Consider the following 20,118-nt stretch of genomic DNA (forward strand, 5'->3'; position numbering starts at 1 on the left):
TTAAAAGAATACTCGCTCAATATTCATTAAGTATCTGTAATCGAATAATGATTGAATAAACCGTAGTAACGTTAGAAGTAGCTCACCCTGTAATAATGATTTGGTTATAACTTGCCCCAAAGGTGCAGAAAAATGCAACAAAATAGATACATAATTTTTTGGCAATTATGCACCAATGGTGCAGAAAAATGCAACAAAGTAGATCAATAATGTTTATGCAATATTGCACCAATGGTGCAGAGAAATTAAACAAAATAGATCAATAATTATTATGCATCGAGCAAAGTCCAAAAATTGTGCATCACTGGTGCAGAATTACCTACCAACGAACAACGATAATTTTGAAAAATTTATGTCAGAATTGTCAAATAAAATCCGCCGAGTAGTATGCACTATTGGTGCGTTATGCATCAAAGCCCCCAATTCTTTCGCATCATTTGGTGTTTCCGATTGTTAGATACCAACGGTGCTATTAATTTATGAAAAAATGGACCTGATCCATTCTAGTGAGTATCAATTGATGTTCATCCAATTGTTTCGCATCAGCTTGGATATCAAACTGTTCAATACGAACGGTGCTACTTATTCCAAAATTGTAGTGCTTTCTCGATCCATTTGCACAATTAATTCGCACCATTTGCGCCACGGATTGTTCGATACCAATGGTGCGCCTAATTTATTCTATAATGGTCAAGGGGATTATTAATTAGCATCAATTGATGCAAAAAACTCGTGAACACACAGACAGACGGACGGACGGACAAGAGGAATTCAATAGCTCTCATGCTTCGCAGGGTGAGCTAATAATTTTGTATTGAATACATACATGAATTTGAACATGATAGGTCGCAGTCGGGGTCAAGAGCTTTTTGGAAAACGGGAAAAATATTCATTCAATATTCTTATCATACCTGTGCAAGCGAATTTCGCTTCACTCAACTTCACTCATTTTCACCTCGGGCCAAGTTGCCCTTCACTCCCCTCACTCGCGTGAAGGAAGGCTGAGTGAGGCTTCACTCGCTGATAAATTTGATTCTCACTCCTTCATTCCCTTCACTTCCTCATTCCCTTCATTTCCTCATTCCCCTCACTAAGCTATTTTCCTCACTCTTTCTTTCATTCAATTCAGTCCCTCGTATCATCATAATTTAAATATTTTGGCGCCATCCAGTGGGGGAATTTGAGACTGGGCTGGGGCAATGTGAGACTAGGCTGGGGCAATGTGAGACTAGGCTGGGGCAATGTGAGACTGGGCTGGGGCAATGTGAGACCAGGCTGGGGTAATGTGCGACTAGGCTGGGACAACGTCAGACTGGGCTGGGGTAATATAAGAATTTCCTGGGATGATATGAAACGCACTGTTTTAATATTGGGACGGCGATTTTAGTATGTAAACCAATTATATTCCGCCAGCCTTTTTCCCCGGAGATGAAGGAGTAGAGGGATGAAGCTTCATCTCCTTCACTCCTTCACCCTTCATTCCACTCATTTCTCGTCTCAGCCTCCCTCACTCAGCTTCACTCACTCGATGAAAGTTTTCAACTCCCTCACTCAGCTTCACTCTCCTTCACTCCTTCATCGTGAATGAAGCCTCAATTTTCGCAAATTGAGTGAAGCTGCACAGGTATGATTCTTATTCAAATAATTTTGATCAAGGATGCCGCCGGTGGATATAACTAAATACGAAAAATTCTCCAAATTTCTGTCAAATTCTCGCCGAAATTTTTTCATAAACGTCGGGAAAAGCGTTCTCACAGTTGAGTTGTTTCCGCACCTTGTTATACATCGTTGGATCAAACATTTCATAAAATTCGTCCCGGCTTAAAAACGTATCTGCGTAGAGAGCTTTCCAACTGTAAGTGGACACTTAACGAATTGAATTTCCTAATATTTTTTTTCAAAAAATAGGCTATTAAAAATTTCGGTTTTTTACCATCTATTTTGAAGGCAGAACTGTTCATATATTTTATTGGATTTGACAAGCTCGTAATCATCGGGGTTCTTTGGGATTCCATAAATTCCAATATCAAGCTGCATCGTGTCCGGTTTCTCGTCAAATTTAAAAAATCCAGGTTCATTGAACGACCTGCTGGGGCATAGCCAGACAGGATAGATCTGAATAAATAAAGGAATAGATTTATTCCTTATTTTTAAGCAAAACTCTACAGAAAGGATTCAAGGTTAGGAAAAATGAGTATTTACTCTATCTTGAGTAAATTTTACTCATTTCTATTAGTGTACCTTTTGGTTGTGTCACCTTCTTTTTTTTTACTCAACTTTGAGTAAATTTTACTCTTTTTAAATTAGATTTTTCCTTTTGATTGTGTCATTCTTTTTTTTTTACTCAACCTTGCGTAAATTTTACTCTTTTTTATTTAGAGTGTGCATCATCATCAATATCATCATCATGATCCTTACCTCGACTTGTTCGTTGAAAAATTGCAGCGCCATTTTAGCTTTTTCGATCGGCACGATGAAATCTTGGAGGACCATATTTAGCTCAAAGACTCGTCTGAAACTGTGCGGGATCAGTTTGTAAAAGTTTATCTCGCTGGGCGCGGTCCAACCGAAAAGCCAGCGCATTACGGGCATGTCAATGTACGGCACGAATATCTCGAAATACCAGAAAGCGCAGTACGTGTGGCGGTGGTAATAATCGCGGACCGGGATTTATTCAAAGATGGGGGCAGCTTGAGACACAGTTAAGAAATCTTGGACATGTTTATAGAAAGATTTCTTGTACCAGCGAGCCACAGAGTTTACCTGGAATCATATAAATAATAAGGTGTTCAAAATATTTTGATTCGTTCGTTTTCAAAATTGAAAAACATCCTTCATTTTTTATTCATTGATTGAAAATTTGGAAAAAATTATCTACGTAATACAGTGTCTCAAAAAATTGAAGGCACCTTTACGTATTTTTAATTGCGATATGATCCCATGCACTTACAGCTTCGAAACTCTGCATGCAGTTGTATAAACTAATTGGCGAATAATCCCTCGTCGCCGATTTCTAAGGTCACCGCCCGGTCGAAGGTCAGAATTTTTTAACTACTTCAAAATGAGAGGCCAAAATGAAAACTTCATGGATAATTTTTTTTGGACTTTCTAATATTTTTTATTGGTTGCGGCAAGGCCTCACGAAAAAAATGAGCTATCGCTCAACCGTGTACGATTGTTTTGACACCCACAGGAATTTTTCGCCAAAAACGGTTTTGAGGGCTAAAATCGTGACCGTGGCGAAATTCAAAGATTTGAAATATACAAAAGCATATATTCAATGTTTATATGGTTTTGTATATTTTTACAAAAATTGAATCTATAGATGACATAGAGTAAAATCAATAGTTCCCGCGATAGCATGGGAGTGGCTGTGGTGAAGTGAGTCTGAAGCAGCTACTTCCTTATGTGCGTTTATGACGGTTCATTTACGTATTTAATGACAATCTTTTATATTTCTTTCTCTACATACATACGCAACTCATGATTCATATTGGTAAATATATGTAAATATGTCAGTGGCAGAGATTCCAATCGGGATTACGCTATGCACCTACTCAATAATCTGAATCGTGGGAACTCTACATTACATACATATATACATAGATAAGTTAGCTTTGGTTAGTTTTATATGCAAATTAGAGAAACAGGAATCCCGAGTGGGAGACAAACATGCATGTATGTATATTCCCACGGGTGTTTTTGCCCATCTTACATAAGTTCAAAAGTTCAAGCATATAAACAGATATCCAACCATCCCGGGAACTAACATGTATTTCCACTTTTTAAGATAGATACATATATACAATGAAATAGTATTTTTTTCGCGCTCTAACTATTTTAAAGTTAGATGCCTTAAAATTTGCGTAAAATTGAGTAGATCAAAAATCCGTAACAACATTGAGGTGGTCGATTGGTGGTTTTTGAGATCTGGGCCAAAATGTGCAAATTTTCAGCAAATTTTGAGTTTTGTATCATAATCATTCAATGTTGGTCGAATATCACTGGAAACAGTTAAAAAAAATTATTTGGGACTAGAATATGCCTTGATTTCTGACCCTAATTTTGCAATTGGTTGAATATGTATTGCAAAATAATTCCAATTTCCATATTTGTTTTCCATGATCGAATTAAAGTACTTATTACAAGCTGTTGGCGTATTGTTCAAGAATACCTAATAGTTGTATACATATTTGTCCAATTCGCCTTTGCGTTGAATTTTGTAACCCTCTCGCGAATTTGTAGTATCAATTTTTCGGTTAATATTTAGCCAGTGCTATGAATTGAAAGGTCCGATTTATAAAATATTTTATCGCAAAATTGAAACTTGGAATATTTCCTGTGTAACGGATTCGTTAAACCTGTTACCTGGGGAAGTTCCATGAAATATACATACACTCAAAATAAGGTGGTAATGAATCATTACCATGCGGAATTACTATGTGGCTCTACCACGCCGGTTACGATTTGTCGTAGAAATGGTAATGATAAGTTCACGGAAATTCAAATTTAATACATAATGGTATTCACTTCCGTAATATTTGGTAATGAATTTGAATTTCCCTGAAATTATTATTACCATTTCTACGACAAATCGTAACCGACGTGGTAGAGCCACATAGTCATTCCGCATGGTAATGATTCATTACCACCTTATTTTGAGTGTATGTCAGGCTGGCTAACATGGACCGGATATGAAAAAACTCCTATCTCCGCTTTGGAGAAGTAGTAATAACAACAGCATTACCAAACATGATTATTTTACTATATTTGAATATATTTAGTAACTGCTCGGACACCCTTCTCACCTTTTAAGGTCTAGCGCATGTCAAAACCCACAAAATTTACAGGCCAACAAAATTTGAAATATTTCAAAATTCTCCAGAAACTTTCGAAAATTAACCGAAATAAATATTTGAATGCAACCAGGCGAGTCATGACGATTCCTTGTTACCCAAATGAATGTAAACATGCAAGTTTGTTTTACTACTTATTACATATGCATGCATTATAATATACTGATTAAAGGAATTAAGGTAGCTTTGAGATGATTAATTTGTATAACTGGAAATATCACACCAGTTTCACATAATTATGGATAATTCATCAAATTTAAACTCATCTGACGTAGTGTTTTGTACTCAATTATTAATCTTGACATTGATTAATGCTGCAGTTCTGATCACGCCGTTTTTCTTGCTGTACATAAATAGTCTAAACCATGTATATTACTAGCGTATAAGCCCGTCTTCCGCCGGGCTTATTTGATTTTCGTGAAAATTAAGTGATATTGCTCATAATTCCACCGAATTATTTTTATATTGTATCTATATTATTAGCTGGAAATGTCGGTTGGAAACGGAGGTGAAACTTTCCCCACTTCCACTTCCGTCACGGAAAATCGCTTTCACTTCCGTTGCAGACAAACATTTCCAGCTTATAATGTAGATATTATGTGACGACGTGCTGGTACACTTATCGAACTAACTAAATTATAATTAGTTTCAGTATTGGCAACTATTCATTAAAACAATAATGCGTCGATTTCAGTAAAACAATTAATTACCAAAGTTTCGCCCAGGTGAAAGCCAATTAAGTCAAAAGCGAGGTTTTTTGTCCTTGCGAACCCTGTAAATGCTGCGTCATCAACTATTTTCAACTAACTGTAGCTGGTTCAGTAATTTTGCGGTGGTTTACAAATCCCGACGTGTAAATTCCGCCCATTTGTCACACTCAGAATAAAAAGTAAGCAAATTGCTACCGGGCGGTGTCTATATATGACCTCACCGGTTTGGTAGCGATTTTCTACGGAATTGTAGTAAATTTGCTACCATCTTGTAGCATTTCCTTACCCCGCTGTTACGATTAGTCAAAATGTGGTAGCAAATTTACTACAATTCCGTAGAAAATCGCTACCAAACCGGTGAGGTCATATATAGACACCGCCCGGTAGCAATTTGCTTACTTTTTATTCTGAGTGCACTGTCACTTTATTTCAACGAAACACTTATCCATTTTTTAGGTAATACGTAAATTTATGTATGTAGTAAACAAACCTGACATTGATTAAGTGTCCTTGTTAAAATTCAGTGAAATCCTGACCTTATCGATAAATTGGTTCGTGCTAAAGTTTAATTTATAAAGTCAACTTATGTAGATAAATTATTCTGTTAGCTATACTAATCTGGGGCTTCATGGCATAGTTGCGTCACAGTCGAATATAAAAGGGAGTTCAGTCCGATAAATTTGCGCAGTTAGGAGACAAGTTGACAGCATACGTCGTCGAAGTAGTTGTGTTGAATTTATTTTGAAACAAAAACTGAATCATGTATCGGGACAGATTCCGCTACTTTGTGTACTTCTCGTTTCTGATTTTTTGCAACAGTTCAGTCACGGAGGCAAACAGTGCAGAATTTTATTCTGAGTTTGCGTTGGAGAAAATGGTATGAAATATTAGAGTTTTCTTGTAAAGTAATTTTATGCCGGTTTTAATATCCATTACAACACTCTAAACATCAAGGCAAATACCACGCGTGATATTACATACCTTCTTGGTAATAAATTGTTGCGGAATGAATTTAAATTTATTTCCGAACTGGTAATAATTACGACAATAGGGTACCAAACATTTTAGGCGGGTTAATTAATTTGTTATCCTCACGGTAGAGTCACTTTACTCACTGACTGGATCTAAATTCGTTATTATTGTTCCGGATTAACTAAAGTAATGCCAATTCTTGATCACGCACTCTTTAAACAAAAATGTGAAAAATCAACTAATGTTTGAGTAAAACATAATATTTGGGTAAAATTTATCAAATCGTTGGATAAATATTAGTAAATTGCTTCGTCATATCGTCCTCCATTGTATGTACCTGGTACTCGCAAAAGAACTGTTACAAGAAAAACTCATTGTAGCGAACCCAGTTTGTTAAATTTTGAAGAAATAATTATATCACTGAAAGGCCAATGAAATTCTATATAAGAAACACTATTCACTTTTTAAAATTTCAACCTCGTAACGATCCCGGAGTCTTGGTGTCAACTTCGGGTTCGCGGTACGCATGCGTTCCAAGGGATATTGGTGTTATTTCTAGACGATAGATTTTTTTTCTTGCTTCAAACTTGTATGTGTCTTAGCACATGTATCTAGTTTCAGTTTACCATATATCGTATTCCATAGGTTGACGTTCGGCGACTGTGAATTTTATTCTTGGTCCTAAATGCAGTCAGGAATTATGGGCTTCAACCACCCATTTACTATTTTGGCCTCATGAGCTGGACCTGAGCTCTCTTTGAATGTCTAGTGGCTATTATCGAATTGGGGATGGTTCAGGGGTTTCACAATTCGCTGACTTCGATAACTATTTCTTAATACGAAATTTCACCCCCGGAGGACGAAAAATCACTTTTTAGATCAAATTCGACTTATGCCCAATAAAAAAAATCACAGAATCAGAATGGTGGGTCGGATTTATATTTTTGAAATTTGTGTGAATAATATGGATTGGTGGGGTGTTGACACGGTCCTCTGGCTTATTGTATTTGGCCTCAATTGTGAGAGTTTGCTCATCTTTTAAAAATGTTTGTTTTCATTTTCCAAGCGCGAACCGCATGATCAGCGCCCGGCTTCTGATGGGTATATTTTTAGAAGGCCTGAAGTTAGCGAGTGTTTCTCTTCACATCTTAAAGACATAAGTCCAATGCTTGGATTAAGGGACCGGGACATTGTTTTACTTAACCCGTTCATTTGCAGGGAAGTTTTTCTTAGGGTCCGGCGTGAATTCGGAGGAATTCAGGTTTTCTGCGCCTCCATGATTTTTTGTGACCCTTTTGACCGTTCCCTTCAACTTTTGTTTCACTATCAACACTGCCAGTGTCAACGGACCATTTTATGGTGCGGTCGACCAGCTTGCGATCAGTTCCGATTTTTATTGAGCAATTAAAACTTGATGAATTTTTTTGTTTACCAAAATGATGCTGAAAAATTGCAACATGTTGTTTTTGCTGAGCTATCACTTTGTCACCATGGGTTACAAAAAATTTTGAAACATGCTTTCTGATCGACAATTGCATGGGGATTTCAATAAGAAATAGTACAACTTCATAAAAAATGTGCAAATTTCAGAACTCCATTTTTTCAGAATATGTACATACCAAGGGGGGCCATCATTTACAACCATTTTCAGAGTTTGAAGTTTGCACTCTTCGGAGAACCACACCCCTAAAGTAGGGGTGTTTTGCCTTTCGCAAAACTTTGACCTGCAATCGTGTATTACCTTGCTGACAAATTTAATTTCGCCCTCCCATTTTCACTAACGTCTTTCCTAGAAGTATTAGGACTAGAGTGACACATTAATAAGGAGCCACTGTGCTTTTCATGCCCAGAATATTCCCCTTACCCTTAAATCCTTCGCTGCCCAAATCGTGACTCATCCACCAACGTCCTCCCGGTGCAGATATCTTACCAGTTGGGCTGGAATAGTCCAACGTGTATGCTATCTGGACGGTACAAAGGTTTCCACACCAACTTGGGAAAAAGGGAAAAAGACGCTGCCATAGCTCGTGGGTCCCTTGTACCCCCCAGTTAATGAATTAATTTCGAAGGCTGGCTGAGGACCCTCGAACAAGTTAAAGTCACTGGAAACTTCAAATATTGCTGAGCAAAATAAATACAGATTTTTAATTTAAAGAAGAATTCTCCGATGACATGGTTGAAGGAAGAAATTGAATTTATTTCCCAAGCTTTCGGCACGGAACTCGTGTCATCATCAGGGACAAAATATTTGGAAATTAAAACACGATATGTCACATACATGAGAGTTACATTAATTTGTTGTTTATAATTGTTGTCACGGGTGTTTGATGAGTGGCAGCATTAAAGATGACCAAATTGGATTCAGTTGTTTTCCGTTGTCCTGATTTATGGCGTTGCGACATTTTCTGATATATAAACTTTCAAGAAATTTTCTATGAAAATTTCTTCTCTCTGGAGTGATTAGACTTGCTGAGTCTTGGGTCATGATGTGGTTTGGATTTTCAAGGATGTGGAGTGCTACGGCAGATTTTACGTTTTTCTTTCTGATGTCATTCATGTGTTCTTTAATTCTTTGCTGTAGGGGGCGACTGGTCTCACCTATGTATATAGCAGGACATGAACATCTTACTTTGTAAATTCCTACCTTATCTGGTGATGGATTTTCCTTGTGTGAGCAAATGATCTGTTTTATTTTCTTTCCCGTTAAATACCCAAAATCACAATTCAGTTTTTTGCGTAGATAGGATGTTAGTCGATGTGTGATTGGTCCCATGTAAGGAAGGATGATCCTAGGAGGTTTTTCTTCGGGAATTTGGTCTGTGTTGAGTTGGTTTTGGAATTTGGTTTTCATTCTGTTGATTCTTTTTTGAATTAGGTTTCTTGGATAACCGTTCTGTTTTAATGATTCAGTTATAGTTTGTAGTTCTTCTTCTAAAAACTCATCATCGTAAATTATGTATAAAGATCTATAGATCTAATTGGAGTAAAAATCTCATTTTTCCCCGACCACATCCCCTGGCGCAGGGGGGGGGGGGTGCGACACAAATCAGAAGCCCTAAATTTCACAGTATCTCATGTATAGGTTCAATTTCAGTGAAAATCTCATTTTCCCTCGACCACACCCCCTGGGTGTGAGGGGGGTGGTGATTAAGTTAAGAGGATCCTCCCCCCGAGGTCATAAGTATGATGCCGCAAACCGATCTCGATGCGTTCAATATTATAGAATACAACATGATATTTTTAAGTGTGCAGCCAAAAAATGCAACAGCCAATCACCGACTTCCACTGGTTTGGGAGGACGTCGGCTTAGCATTTATGTTCCGTTTACTGTGTATAATCGAAAAATTTTGGACACTCTGGTACATATTTCAATTCATTTAATTATGTTATTTCGATACATAATTCTTTGGTTATATTATTGCACATTTTGGTTGGATAAAAAATCGATTGGTTGCAACTTTCATGTAGATACAGGCTGACCCAACTGTGCAAACCCGTTTCGCATCGATTTCACCGAATTTGATAAGAAAAATTGCAAGTTGAATTCGGGGTGCAAGGATAAATCTAGCATGTATATTTTTAAATTACATGCACCCATCCCCTTTTCAGAAATTTGAGAAGGAAATTTGAAAAAATGTGAAAGTCAATGCACACTGGGTAAAAATTAGACCACAGGTTGCATTTGCCAATCTAATTTCCCTGCCCCTACGAGCATTTTGATGCATCAAAAGTTTCAAAATTTGAAAATTGGCGGTTTTTTGTCATACACAGAAATCGTTAAAAAACGCATTGTTCCCACACTTTTACTTCTGACAACCTGATGCCAGATTTTGCTACCTGAGAAGAGCTACATTTTCACCTTTTATTGTCCGAAGTAAAAGTGTGGGACAATGAGTTTTTTGGGGTCAAAGTTTCTAAAGGAGTGGCTTATACGGCAAGTGCCGTAACAAACTTATGGCTGCTTATGAAAAAAAATATATAGATAATTGCAATTACTTAAGTTATTAAAATTGTCCCAAATTAAAAACTAACGCTCCTTTGAATTTATACTGATGATATCCAATCAAGACCACCATACGGCACTGTGAAGTCACAGTATGCAGTGGTGGTGGATACCCACCAGAATCCGAGTTTCTCACTTTCTCTTCTTTGAATATGGAAACAGGGTTTGTTGCACAGTTGGTCTGATTTCCCTCTGTAGTGTTGCGAAAAGTATCGCTTTTGGTTGGAAGAAAAAAAAAATTGGTTGGGTACTATAAATTTGACCCCATGATTTTTAAGCGAATTGACCTCTCTTGATACTGAGGAAACGATCACAACCACTCCAACTACAACCACACCAACTACAACCACACCAACCTGATGCACAATCAGATTCGGTCCGAATGCGTTCCACGGGTGGCTAGCGAATTCGGCCCACATGCGGATCTTGCCGCAAAAAGATTTCGCCCCGAATGCGTAACCCGAATTCGGTCCGTATGCGACTTTCAGCATTCTATGCGCTTTCGGAGTACAGCTTTCTATCCGCGTGCTATATATCTCACTCGCTCCGAATGATATTTCCCGAATTTAAAATAATTAAAATACACAAGTCGAAAGTTCACAAATCAATTTACTTTATTTAATGTAGCAACGGAATACAAATAAACTTACATTTATATTGCATCCTAATATACTGACAAATTATATCATTTTATAATACCACCTAGAATGGAAACTTACTTGAAAATTTAAGAAGAGAGCTTTGGTGTTTTCCCAGCTCATATCGGATACAACATGATTGGTTTATTTTTGATTACTTTTGACTTCCTGGACCTGATGGCCAAGAACACTGGGCACTTATTGGCACTTAACCAGTTTGCTGACACATCCGAAACCAAAGTTTTATCTTCTTCTACGAAAACCACGGCAACGGGTTTATTCTTTAAACTATTCACTGTTTTCTGGGACGTTGAGTAGCGAAATCAGCGACCGGTGCTAAGTGCTAATAGCGAAAGGCATGGCATATAGTTTTTAAAAACCCCGCTGCTGAGCTGAGCTCGCCCCGCATTCGGGCCGTAGTCGGCAGCAGAATTCGGATAGCGAGAGAAAATCCGAATTCTGCTCGATAGCATAAATTTGTCGGTTAAACGAAATCTTTTTTTAGCTTTGAAACCGAAGGTGGCCCACCCGCTACGGTGAGTTACTACATAGAATCTGAAATTAGAAATCTATCCGTAGTCGTAATTGAGGCGATAATTTCGGCCGCCTCTAAACCGAAAACATCGTATGCGGGACGCATTCGGGCCGAATCTGATTGTGCATCGGGAACTACAACCACTCCAACTACAACCACTCCGACTACAACCACTCCGACTACAACCACTCCGACTACAACCACTCCAAGTACAACCACTCCGACTACAACCACTCCAACAGTGGAGTTATGGCCTAACCGCTTGTTGCGCAATCGTTACCGACATTTATAATTCCACCCCCACCCAAATCCACCCCCATTCCACCCCACAATTTTTATGGAGCAACATAAGATTTTATTTCATATTGGGGTATCGTTCGTTTCTTATCCTTAGCGGCAATACGAGCAGGTTAGGTTCATCCATAGATCGGATATTTTGCGTACTCCGTACTCCGACCAGCCATGCGTACTCCGGCCTCCGCGTACTCTGTACTCCAGAAAAAGTCGCGTACTCCGGCCTCAGGAGGCCGGAGTACGTACTCCAAGCCCGGAGTACTCCGATCTATGGGTTCATCTAGGTACAGGGAAAGTGTGAAATGCTTAGTTAGCTAACCTAGCTAGCTAAGCTAGGTACAACCTAGGTAGCTTAGCTAGCTAGTTAGCTAGCTAGGCTATGTAGCTCTGTTAGCTAACTAGGCTAGGTAGCTCTGCTAGCTAACTAGGCTAGGTAGCTCTGCTAGCTAGGCTAATTAGCTGTGCTAGCAAGTTGACCTAGGTGGCTTTGTTAGCTAGCTAGGGGTAGCTAGCCAAGCATTCCTCGCTTTTCTCGTACTTAGTTGAACCTAATCAGCTCGCTTCGCTCTCTAGTTATGAAAGATACCCCAATATGAAATAAGATATCACGTTTTCCCAAGGTATCTCACGTTGACCACATGGATGGGTCCGGGTGAGGTGGATTTGGGTGAGGGTGGAATTATAAATGCCGACCGTTAACCAGTGTTACCAACCAGGAGGACCATATCAATGCATTTTTGTACTTTTTCCACTGATATCAGCTACTCAGCTTCTTCATATTTCTAAACTTTAATTATACTGTTTAGCTCTACCGGTCGCCACATTTTACTGACAATGGAGGCGCAAACCATGTTCAGCCCAGATTATTTTTTGACCATGTTAGTTTGGAAGAGCAAGTCTCTAGAAACAACATTTGGTTCACCACTTGGGCAGATGCGCAAAATTCAGCAAGTTATAGGCGCCACAAGTTCGCAAAAAGTGGTCAAGAGTGAGCTCACGCTGGACCTTGCATCAAAAATCATGCGTTTTTGCGAACTTGTGGTGCCCATAACGTGCTGAATTTTGCGCATCTGCGCAAGTGGTGAACCAAATGTTGTTTCTAGAGACTTGCTCTTCCAAACTAACATGGTCAAAAAATAATCTGGGCTGAACATGGTTTGCGCCTCCATTGTGAGTCGCTTTGGAAAATAGAAATGGTGCCTGGCTCCCAATCCTACACATTTTCAAGCCCTAACAATTTGTACCCGATGGCAGGTGGGAACATTAAATATACTGGGTAGGCCAATACTTCTACTAACTGCATCAACATTTCTTCGATCTACGTAATACTAAAATTTCATTTTTATTTACATAGAGTGTTCAACGATGTCGGAGTCGATCTAAACCTTATCATGCCTCATAATAAGAGTGATCCGGCTCAAAGGTGGCAATTTTTTAGATGCCCGGAATAATATGTATGGGACTATGTTAATCAAATAAATATGCAAATTACTAAACGTCTAAATAATCCGTTTAGGGAACCTTCATAAACATGTAACGCAAAATTTACGATTTGTATATCCCTCGTAACCGCTCTCACATCCTTTTAACATGTGGGACAAGTTACGTATTTTATGCACGTCCCCTGAGCTTAGTACTTACAATGGAACCTTTTTTCAAGCTACACCGGGATTGACTAACGAATTATATCAAAAAATCAAGCCAAAAATTAGGGATCACATGGCGCTTATCGTTCCGTTGAATGGCCCCTTTGAAGAAAATTATTAGGGGTCAAAGTTCGCACGAGCGCCTTGGTTTTCGCCCCGTGGAGGAAAAAGCAAGGGAAAATTTGCTCAAAAATTGAACTTAACCGCCAATATTTTTCTTCAAAGGGGCCATTCAACGGAAAGAGAAGTGTCACGTGACTACTAATTTTTGGCTTGATTTTTTGACATAACTCGCTAGTCGATCCCGGTGTAGCTTGAAAAAAGGTTCCATTGTTAGTACTGAACTTAGTTGAATAAAAATTATGAAACATTCCGAAATTATTGGAAAAATCTAAATGCACATTTTCCAAGCATAAACCAGGCTCCTTTGAACCCATCACCTTTAATTGCATACTTTATTAATCGACTATCACGAAAATGTTTGGACAATGATCCAAAAAAACACGCTCGAAATATTTACAAATAAACCCGTGAAAACACTTTAATTACACCAAGCAAAATAGGATTAGAATTAGCTCGATTCGATCGGAGCTCTTCCTTGGTATGTATGTATACGTACCTATATATCTCATCTGGCAATGAGTTTGTGAATGAATTTGTCGTCACAAATTTGGTCCGGGACATGCAGATGGTGGAACGATAAGTAAAAATTGGAAAAACTAATCATCCGCTATTCATGGATTAAATATTTGAAAATAGGGAAATAAATATTCATTAATTGTTCAATCTTCATTTATATTCATCTTATCTCAAATTCGCCTTATTACATTAATTTTTCAATATATATGTAAATATACATATGCACCACGTGCATTAAGCATAGCGTGATAAATTATGAAAATTATTGATTAATTTTAAATGAATATGAAATGAATAAATATTTATTCAAGATTTGTTCACTCAAAAATTAAAAACAAACTCGGTTATTCATCGAATAATGAATGACTAATCTATGCACTCGCTAATGTGCACATGAGAGGTTACACTCGGTGTCGAAAGATTGACGCCATTCTAAAACTGTAAAGTTTTCGTATTTTTAAACCAAAGTAACTCTTGTCCAAAAAATAATGAGCTAAAACGAAAATAGCACCAAAATGGTTGCTAATTCTCAATTTTCAAAGATTCAATTTCTACACCGGCATCCAGGTGTCTAAATAGGTATATTTCGCAGTAATGATTAGATCATTGAACTAAAGTCCAATTAAATATTCCATGTATTTCTCCCCGATAAGGATTCATTTCAACGGAAAATTGGCCCAGATAAAAACTCAACTAATTTTAATTGTCTGTAAACCAGTTCAAATTCAGTGAAATTGAAAACCTTATCTTTCCATTGATGAGCTCTTATCAATACTTGGACGTTGTCGATGACGGCAGCATTGATACATATGCCAATCTGGTATTGGAAAATTCAATGAATTGCAATTTAGGTATTGGGGGCATTCACGTTCAACAAGTAAACTCGAAATAACCTTTGTTTCAACCAAATTCTTAGAAAGAAGAGTGCAAATATAAATATTTTCGTTTTATAAAAACAGTTATTGCAAAATCTTCACGGATTCCTGTTAAAATTGTGTAGGTTACACACGCCATGGTATTAACGTTGCCACTGGAGGGTGACAAATTTAAATTTCGCGGGAATTGTTACTACCATCTAGCGTCAAATAGATATTTGCATAGCTTCCGAAGGGATAATGATTCCTTAAAACCATTTTGCAACCCCATTACTTGTTTGCTTATCGAATTCCTGCAAGTTAATGCCAAGTATACCCGATAACGGTATACGGAACCAACCCACCCATCAACTCCCGCCCATTTACTACCGCCCGTGGTCATCTCCGATCCATCTGCTCCTACTAGTCCTCTCCCGACCTAATTATTTGTCGCCCGTAATCATTTTCAAATATCCGAAGTTTCTGATGCCATGACACGATGGCGTGAATACCCCTAATACCAGATACTAAGGAGAGTGGTATAAAAATCAAACCGTCCAAGTTGAATCGACACAGAAAGAAGTACGTACAGCTCAAAGTTACTTTCATATCACTTACACACCTGAAATTACTTATCATGTGTCAAACAAACTTCAAACATTTTTTCTACCTCGTATTATTCATTATAGTCAGAAGCTCTACCGCACTGCATAACGTTGCTGACGTCGAGGTTAAAGTGTGACATAAAATATTTACTTTTTAAAATTTATTTATTGTACAACGTAACAATCGTTAAAGGTATGTTCCAAAAATTAAACAGTAATTAATTTTGTGTTACCTAGGTTTATGAGTGTCCCCCGTGGGAAGGCGTCCCCACGTACTGGCCTTATCCCTACGACTGCCGGAAGTTTATTGAGTGCAGCAACGGGGAAGCGATTGTTCACAGTTGTCCCCCTTTTACCGTGTGGGACCAGGCCTTGTTCGTTTGCAATCATGAGAGTGTGACGCCTTGCCTTATTGTGACGACGGAGACGCCGTAAGATTTTATTATTAAGTAACGTAAGCTACGCATTGTGATCGTTTTGTCCGTCCTAAAATAGCATATGTACCTCCAGAACTGGTGCATTACGTAAATACTAAAATAAGCTTCATACATACATAGATAAATAATTTATGCAATTATGCAACAATTTATAATTTATTTGAGAATATCAATTTATTAAGGGCATCTACATCAACTACATCAGGATCTACGACAGCCACACCAACTACAACTACACCAACTACAACTACACCAATTACAAATACACCAACTACAACTACACTAACTACAACCACCACACCCACGCCAGACCCAGTCATGGATGGAGGGGTATACACCATCGTTAATTCAGCGACAGGGGTATGAATGTAGTGCCAATTTTTAAGAATTGTAACAGCTCCACACTTTAACTACAGATGGCGATCAGCGTTTATAAATCAAATCTTACCAACGGAAACAAAGTCCATGCCTTGCCTCATCTGCCAAGTTGTTCAGATTTATCTCAAGTATGGCAATTACGAGGTAACTGTAAGCCAACTACACTCTAAAAAAAATCCGGTAATAAATTCTTAATACCACGTATTACCGTCTGTCTGGTAAGATTAGGTATTACCATCAGCGGTAGTATGGTAACGCTCTATTACTATTTCTTCCACCAAGTGGTAGCAAAGACTACCAGCTTGGTTAAGTTGAGCATCTCCACCACCTCGGCAAGGCAATATTTAGTAGAGTTTACCAGTCACCTTTGATTAACTTGCTAACCCTACATAAGTAAACCAGTGGGCAAATCGATGGCGAATCGCTCATCGAAATCGTAACGATTTCATAGCGATTATAGAACTACTTGGCCGCCGATTCCCTCGGACATCGCAGGGATCTCTCAGCGAAATAGAGTAATTGCGAAAGATCGTTGTGAAATCGCTACACTGCAAAAAACGCCCATCGGTATTTCAGGACGGCCGTATCAAAAATCGCATTGCGAGCCATCCGTACTTAACCGAAGTACAATCGCAAAGTGCCAATGTACTCAAATTTAAGTACGGATGGCTCGCAATGCGATTTTTGATACGGCCGTACTGAAATACCGACGGGCGTTTTTGCCGTGTACGATGTTGCAGACATGACTCACCTGCGAACAGATTTCGGTGTTCATTATTGCTACTCTTTAAGAATGGGTGTGGCGAGAATGCCACTAGATGGGTGCAGCTGGTGGTAGCAGTGTATCATCCCTCCACTATTATCTAATTAATGCCGCCAGTAGTTAGTCATACATGCATGGGAATGGACATGAATATTAGAAGATGTAAAATCCCTATGACCGTAATGTATTATTCATATTTTAACCTTCGTTTACCCTATTGGCTTGAACGTGTGCCTCTTGTAGATTTTACAACACGGTCAAGTTGGTTACAAAGAATACGATGCTATAATTGTTAAACCAAATAGCGGCACTGCCTTAATGTATATATTTTCAGATCCCTGGTCCGATGTGGACTATTACTATATTCGCACCGGCCTTAGGAATCAGTATGGACAGCAGTGGGGATTTTCATTGCGCGCTGGTGAAAATATGACCCCAGACATTCAGGTAAACTTATCGATTGTAATATACATTCACAAACAGCTGGTAATGAACCATAACCCTGAGTGTTCAACAGCTTTCATTACAAATTGTCGCCAGATGAAAGCAATAATATCTGCGAAATTTAAATTAAGTTCCATCGGGGGAGAAAATTGGTATTATAATGTAAAAAATTTGAATTTAGCGGTTATGAGATATTATCAACGTCTGTCGATATAATCTACTCACAATGGAGGTCTCCCAACGTATGCTCACAGATTTGGACGAAATTAGTGTCAATCAATCACACATATAATTAGTATGAAATTTGCAAATGGAACTATCTGCCAATGCGCAGGTTTGACGGAGATATTTGCATCCAAAGCGGGAAAAATGCGCAGCAAATTTTTAAAATGAAAAATTTGCCAGCCTTGGGAGTGCGTTGTCTCCTCTTTTTATGCAAATATCTTCGATAAATTTTAGCATTGGCAGATAGTTCCATTTGCAAATTTCATGCTAATTATATTTATGATCGACTGACGCCCAAATGGCCCTTGGCCCAAATCTGTGAGCATACGTTCGGAGACATCCATTGTCAGTGTGGTAAGCATATTAAGTATTTAGTTACACGCAGGGTTACCATTTGTTGCTGCGTTATTTCGAGCCCAATTCCACAATTTGTCTTGTACTTATTTATGTGTATATACATACATACGTTGTGTATTTCCTTATGCATGTAGGTAGACATGGGGACGTATGGGGTTTGGAAGTTGGACCCAGTTCCGGGAACTCGGTTTTACACACTTTATCAACGTAATTATGGCAGGTTTGGCAACATTCGATATACCGGGTGAGTAGCAAGAGTTATTAACTAATAACTCTAGCTAATCGAGGACTAATACACTAGTCCTCGATTGTACTAGTACAATCCACATACATATGTACGAGGGGGGTTAAATAGCGAGCTAGAATAACTGGGAAGAAAACTGATTTCAACAGAATCTTTTGCACAATAAGAAACCTCAGACACATTTAAGCGTGTCGAATTTTTTTCCAACTGCCCCCGCTAATTGCATACATCGGATACACTAAAATTTTAAGGTTTAAAGTCTGTCGAAAAATTGAGTTCTGACCACACATTATCACAGTGAAGCAAGATCTTTGGAGTAAATAAATATCTAGGTGTCTAAAATTCATAATCTTGTGCTTAAAATTTAGAATGCAGAGTGCCACACTTTACAATTTAGTCCAATAATTTTAAAGTGAACGAAAACGGGAATCCCTAAATTTAACTTTGTCACTCCCAAAAATTTGAGTTTGTGTTACGATTTTTTGACAAGATTTAATCAAGTGGGTCGAGCGTACGAGTTGCAACCACATGATTTCAATGTAGATAAATAATCTAGCGCTTAATTTAATTTGCAGAGTGGCCAACGACATCGGATTCGATCTGGATATTGTGGAGCCCAATAGTACTGTTTCTGAACAACAATGGGGATTTGTGAGATGTCCAGGATATACATAAATAATTGGCAAAAAATTGGTCGTGCAATAAAACAACTTCTAATTTCAGTAAATTCTGACTAAACTTTATTTACTTGAGAATCTGTCATTAACGTTATGTCATTAGTTTATATCTCTCATTGTACAATGCTTTCCTATGTTCTGCCCATTTTGCATGATGCCTAATAGTATGAAAGTGAATAAATTTCAAACCTTTTACGTAGAAATACTAAAAGTTGTTACGAAATCGAAATTCATGTAAGAATTAAAGTTTTGGACTTGGTGGAAGAATGAAATGGTTGAAAAATCAAAGGGCATCTATGTACGTTTATAAATACCCGGTCAAAGGGTTTGGAAGCGAATTTAAGTATGCATTGCTTAACCTTGATACAGAACAGTTACAAAAATACTTACTTATATATCTCAAACATGTGAAAAGTCCGTTTGTTATCCCATATTTTAAAAATTCTGTATTATAACAATGTATTCAAATATTGATACATATGCATCAACTCATGCCCTGATTAAAGCTCCTTCAAGATGTTCAATAAGATGCAGGTAAGCGGTAGAGCAAAAATGTACCTTAATCAACAATCATGGCTAGCAAAAATTCTAGTAGATATTTAGCCGGAGTCAGGGCTTATGGAACCATCATGTCCGTCTGTCCGTCCGGGCTCATGATAACTTTCATTTTTAAGCTTTCTGATAGGCATTTAATTCCAAGCCAAAAAGTTGGCTTGGGTGGAAACTACAAGTTGGCCTGACTCGGGCTATATCAACTCTGCACTGTAGGTTTCAAACTAGTACACCCAAAATAGGTAGAGCTCCGATCGCGTCGAGTCTACTCAACTCGACAAGTTACACC

General features: G+C 38.2%; 2 protein-coding genes and 1 long non-coding RNA gene across 6 annotated transcripts; 2 read left to right on the forward strand and 1 right to left on the reverse strand.

Annotated features, from left to right (window-relative positions):
• Window positions 1-1,705: 1,705 nt before the first annotated feature.
• On the reverse strand, window positions 1,706-2,451 carry LOC110855234 (delta(24)-sterol reductase). Its single transcript, XM_022103650.1, has 3 exons — window positions 2,419-2,451; window positions 1,934-2,115; window positions 1,706-1,853 (listed from the first exon to the last, which is right to left on the reverse strand). The coding sequence occupies exons 1-3, from the start codon at window positions 2,449-2,451 to the stop codon at window positions 1,706-1,708; spliced, it is 363 nt and encodes a 120-aa protein (XP_021959342.1).
• A 3,815-nt stretch (window positions 2,452-6,266) lies between these two features.
• On the forward strand, window positions 6,267-19,327 carry LOC110855275. 4 transcript variants are annotated; one of them, XM_022103691.1, is made up of 7 exons: window positions 6,267-6,443; window positions 15,990-16,183; window positions 16,372-16,549; window positions 16,606-16,711; window positions 17,665-17,777; window positions 18,491-18,600; window positions 19,176-19,327. In XM_022103691.1, the coding sequence occupies exons 1-7, from the start codon at window positions 6,327-6,329 to the stop codon at window positions 19,273-19,275; spliced, it is 918 nt and encodes a 305-aa protein (XP_021959383.1). In that variant the 5' UTR covers window positions 6,267-6,326; the 3' UTR covers window positions 19,276-19,327. The 4 variants fall into 4 exon arrangements, with proteins under 4 accessions (XP_021959383.1, XP_021959387.1, XP_021959384.1 ...); XM_022103695.1 differs by having other exon boundaries at window positions 16,372-16,519; XM_022103692.2 differs by lacking the exon at window positions 6,267-6,443 and adding an exon at window positions 15,703-15,883.
• LOC118437210 lies at window positions 12,283-13,668 on the forward strand. Its single transcript, XR_004835944.1, has 4 exons — window positions 12,283-12,859; window positions 13,200-13,284; window positions 13,363-13,462; window positions 13,525-13,668. It is a non-coding gene; the product is annotated as an uncharacterized LOC118437210 (long non-coding RNA).
• Window positions 19,328-20,118: the final 791 nt, after the last annotated feature.

The sequence above is a fragment of the Folsomia candida genome, unplaced genomic scaffold (genome assembly GCF_002217175.1).
Source record: "Folsomia candida strain VU population unplaced genomic scaffold, ASM221717v1 Fcan01_Sc012, whole genome shotgun sequence".
In the NCBI taxonomy this organism is placed as follows: Eukaryota; Metazoa; Arthropoda; class Collembola; order Entomobryomorpha; family Isotomidae; genus Folsomia; species Folsomia candida.